Consider the following 5,000-nt stretch of genomic DNA (forward strand, 5'->3'; position numbering starts at 1 on the left):
CATGAAAGTATTGTGGACAATCTACATTTTTTATTCTCAACAATGTTAAGGAGGATCTTCCTCCCTTCCTCTCCTCCCACACATACACATACCAGCACCAAACAGACAAAGGAGGAGAGCGTCAGAGTCAGGCGAAGGGGTATGTTGTGATCGGTGTTTGGATAGAAGATACACAGCTGATAGTTGATAAGAGGACAGGTGTGATGCTGCCTCAACGCTTATATAAGCTCTCATTCAAGAGCATCAACCGATGCCAATAGCACATGGAAGCAAGACAGAATGGATAGCAGAGTAGACATACATATGGCTTAGACAATCTGAGACGGATAGTAAAGGACAGAGACAGAGGAAGACAGAAAGAGAGAGAGACAGTAAGGGAGAGAGAGACAGAGATAGTAAAGGAGAGAGAGAGACAGAGAAAGACCGAGAGAGAGAGACAGAGATAGTAAGGGAGAGAGAGACAGAGAAAGACAGAGAGAGAGAGAGCCAGTAAGGGAGAGAGAGACAGAGATAGTAAAGGAGAGAGAGAGACAGAGAAAGACAGAGAGAGAGAGACAGAGATAGTAAGGGAGAGAGAGACAGAGAAAGACAGAGAGAGAGAGCCAGTAAGGGAGAGAGAGACAGAGATAGTAAAGGAGAGAGAGAGACAGAGAAAGACAGAGAGAGAGAGACAGAGATAGTAAGGGAGAGAGAGACAGAGAAAGACAGAGAGAGAGACAGAGATAGAAAAGGAGAGAGAGAGCCAGTAAGGGAGAGAGAGAGACAGAGATAGAAAAGGAGAGAGAGAGCCAGTAAGGGAGAGAGAGAGACAGAGATTGTAAAGGAGAGAGTGAGAGAGAAAGACAGAGAGAGAGACAGAGATAGTAAAGGAGAGAGTGAGAGAGGAAGTAAGGGCAAGAGTATTTGAGAGAGACAGGTCAACTCACGTCCATACTGGTGAGGTTACATCGGTTGGTCCCAGCGAACCAGCCGCTGCTGGAGCACTGGTCGATGTCCACCTCCTGGAGGTTCACATCCACCCGCACCACCCCCCTGGGGGACAGAAGGGGGGGGGGGAGAGGAGGATGGAGTAAGAAAATTAAGGGGATATAATTTGTAGCAGAAAGAAAAAGGCAACAAAAAATGAATCAGAAAAAAAATAAAAAACAAGTGAGATACACAGACATCCCTCTCTCTCTCTCTCTCTCTGTCTCTCTCTCTCTCTGTCTATATATATATATAGACAGAGAGAGAGAGAGAGAGTGATACATATATATATATATATATATATATATATATATATATATATTTATATATATATAGAGAGAGAGAGAGAGAGAGAGAGAGAGAGAGAGAGAGAGAGAGAGAGAGAGAGAGAGAGAGAGATAAACAGACAGACAGACAGAGAGAGGGATAGCTAGAGAGGGAGCGAGAGAGACAGAGAGAGAGACAGAGAAAGAAAGATCGAGAGGGAGACAGGAATAGAGATAGAGACAGAGACAGAGAGAGGGAAAGAGAGAAAGGGAGAGGGAGAGTAGAGGAAGGAAAGGAGGACTTTGAATGGATTTGTTTGGTGTGATGGGGGAAAGTAAAGCAAGAGAGTCAAGGAGAAATGGAAGAGAGATGGAAGAGAGAAGGAAATGAGAAGGGAAACCAATAAATCAGAGAAAATACCCACGATGCATCCATCTAAATGTGTCTGAACCCAGAATGACTATCGATCAATAAACAAATACATGGCAACATTTAATCCAAAATTGTGTTTCTATGGTGGGAAGCAATTTTATTTAACCCCAGAAAAACTATTCACAGATTCATTTTTCAGATATTTTTGAGGGCCCAATACACAAAAAGAGAGACAATTATGATGACTCCTCTACCATGTTATTTTACCTGGAACACTCTTGTTAATTTGCTTTACCCTACATAAGATGACGTTTGGGATTAGCGGTTGATTGAAGGTTGTATCTGAAACAGCGGTCCACACACTACTCTAGTGAGCTGCCTGCTCACTGGGCTTTCTGTTTTAGGGTTGGAGCCGTTATCAAAAAACTTTAAAAGTTTTGATTAAGACGGTCGTCCACCTGTCATAATGCATTGTGGGTTATCCAAGTATCCATGGTTTGAACACTAGGGTTTTTTCCATGGAAAAACTAGGCCATACAGGTCCTTTTCATATAACTTTTTTCTGCATTCTGATTGATAAATGATTTTGGAAGAACTACAACGATTTTACAGTCCATTGAGGATAGCATTCAACACCAAAGCGAATTGAAGCTATTGGTTGTAATTTGGCTATGTTTATTTTCAGCTACAATTGTTTAAAATGAAGACACAAGACCAAAAGTGATGCCATTTAAAAGGCATCATGCTCTGAATCATTCACTAACATCCTTTCCACAATATCAAACAGAACGGTCAAAGTAACAAACAATTGAAAGAAAAAACAACAAAAAACAAACATTATTTCACAACTATTTTCATGGGCTGTAAGCCTAACATTGTTTGAGGCAAATGTGGATGCTAATGGATGTTTCAGAATGTTGGTCATGGTGTTAAGCCAACTTCATTTATAGATCAAATCAATCCTCCTCTCTGTTTGTGTTGCAAAGACATCAGTGACCTGGTCATACCAAACTGGATCTTTTTAAAGTGATTTCTGAATTACGGCGTCTGTTGCTCCATGTTTTCGGCACCCTTTCAGACGGCTTGGTAGCCCAACGGAGGAGTGCTGAGAAATAGGTAGGCTCAGCACGTTTATTTAGGGACCTTGCCCAACTTTTGGCGGTGGAAGCGCCAATATAAGCGAACCGAGCCGCATCGAATCGCTCGGTGGAAACGCCAATATAAGCCAAAAGAGCCGCAACGAACACTACCGCACCGGTCGGTGGAAACGAGGCATACGGCAGAGCGGGTTCGTTAGCCTTATTGGTTCATAGAGCAGCCAGGGTTCCTTCTTATTGGTTCATAGAGCAGCCAGGGCTCCTTATTGGTTCATAGCGCAGCCAGGGCTCCTTATTGGTTCATAGAGCAGCCAGGGCTCCTTATTGGTTCATAGAGCAGCCAGGGCTCCTTATTGGTTCATAGCGCAGCCAGGGCTCCTTCTTATTGGTTCATAGAGCAGCCAGGGCTCCTTATTGGTTCATAGCGCAGCCAGGGCTCCTGCTTATTGGTTCATAGCGCAGCCAGGGCTCCTTATTGGTTCATAGCGCAGCCAGGGCTCCTTCTTATTGGTTCATAGAGCAGCCAGGGCTCCTTATTGGTTCATAGCGCAGCCAGGGCTCCTGCTTATTGGTTCATAGCGCAGCCAGGGCTCCTTATTGGTTCATAGCGCAGCCAGGGCTCCTTCTTATTGGTTCATAGCGCAGCCAGGGCTCCTTCTTATTGGTTCATAGCGCAGCCAGGGCTCCTTCTTATTGGTTCATAGCGCAGCCAGGGCTCCTTCTTATTGGTTCATAGCGCAGCCAGGGCTCCAGCCTATTCGTGAATAGTAGTTGGCACGATTCAGATCCCTCAGCTAGTCACACCCTATCAGAGGAGGAATCTCCTCCTCTCTCCCATTGAACCCCATGTTATTCACCGGCAGCCAACACTGCCGTGAATGGGAGTCAATGGAGGCTGAGGGAGGAACGTCCTCCAGCAGTACTTTTCAATAAAATGCGGCATTGATAACTGTGTACAGATTGTTTATTGAAAAGGACATTTTATACACACAATACCATAAGTAGTTGACCCGTCGACGCCATCTTGTCACCATGTCAATTTTAATCAACAATCTGTACACTTACAAAGTTATCAATGCCTCATTTTATATTTTAAGAGCCTTATTATACTACTTAAGAAGTGTCGGGCTACTTCTAGCCTTTTAAGTGGTTTAAAATAGCGACTTAGTTTTTACCATAACACATGGTAAAAACAACCCCCATCGTTCCGAGTAGCGTTTTGGTAGAATTGGCTAATAAAGCCAACTTAAGAATGCGTCTACATGTGCTTTTTTGCTCCCAAACGAACATCCCAACTTGTTATCATATTAAACAAGTCCCGGATCCATTGTACACCAGATGTCTTCTATAAAGTAGTCATATTTGAGGGCATTCATTCAATACAGTAGTCTGACACACACACTCACACTCACTCACACACACACACACACACGCACACACACACACACACACACACACACACACACACACACGTACGTATGTGTTATCGATCTTCTTTCTGTCTGTCTCTGATAGGTGTCTAGCACTCCCTCAGTTATTGGGGGGTTTTACACCTTTCTCCATCCACCACCCAAACACCAATGACCCCAGACACATGCTGTCTGTCAGCCAGCAGGAGAAGACCTGCTCATTGAGGTGTAGAAGTGAAGACACACAGATGTATCACCGTGTAGGTGAAGATGTGTGGTGTTGGTTTGTGTACGCGTCCAAGTGTGTATGTGTCTGTGTGTGCGCATGAGCGTCTGTGTGTTTGTATGTGTGTGTGTGTGTGTGTGTGTGTGTGTGTGTAGAAATGTAGCGATGAAAAAAAACAGCATGGGAATAGGCATGATTCATCTTCTAAACAAAATAGTACTGTGTGTTCTGTATCTTCAGCTTGATATACGTTGGTTTCGTTTTTTATGGCTGTAAGCACATCTTCCAAGCCATCCAGGGAACATTTGGCTTATTTGTTTGTGGTCCCTCAGCTCCTGATAAACTATTGTAATATAATTGAGTTCGTTAAATAACCCTCTGATTGCCTTCACGTGGTCAGCATTATGAGCGTCGTTTTGTGTAAGGGTCTCTAAGCTGCACTAATTGGTCACATAAATGCCGTGGTAGTAGCAACAACGTGTGCGTGTTGACTGGTATGTCGGTTGGTTGTCTGAGTGGCAGTGGGTGGCAGTACAGCGCTCACAGCAGGGGGCTCGCTCCCAGGGGGGCCGTGCCCAAGAGCTCCATGGTAGGCCGGCAGCTTCCTCTGGCTTCAGTAAGGCCAGGGGAGCCAGTGGGTCAGGGATGAGACAGGCTTTGGAC

At 44.5% G+C, this 5,000-nt stretch overlaps 1 protein-coding gene across 1 annotated transcript in view; it reads right to left on the reverse strand.

Moving 5' to 3' along the window:
* Window positions 1–5,000, reverse strand: part of LOC307085954 (metabotropic glycine receptor-like) — a gene marked incomplete at both ends in the record, with an annotated part of 52,008 nt that overhangs the window by 43,648 nt on the left and 3,360 nt on the right. The window contains one exon of the mRNA XM_079750909.1: window positions 927–1,032. Within this exon, the coding sequence (XP_079607035.1) occupies window positions 927–1,032 (106 nt within the window). The remainder of the gene's footprint in view (window positions 1–926; window positions 1,033–5,000) is intronic.

The sequence above is a fragment of the Pollachius pollachius genome (genome assembly GCF_949987615.1).
Source record: "Pollachius pollachius genome assembly, chromosome: 14".
NCBI classification, from domain to species: domain Eukaryota; kingdom Metazoa; phylum Chordata; class Actinopteri; order Gadiformes; family Gadidae; genus Pollachius; species Pollachius pollachius.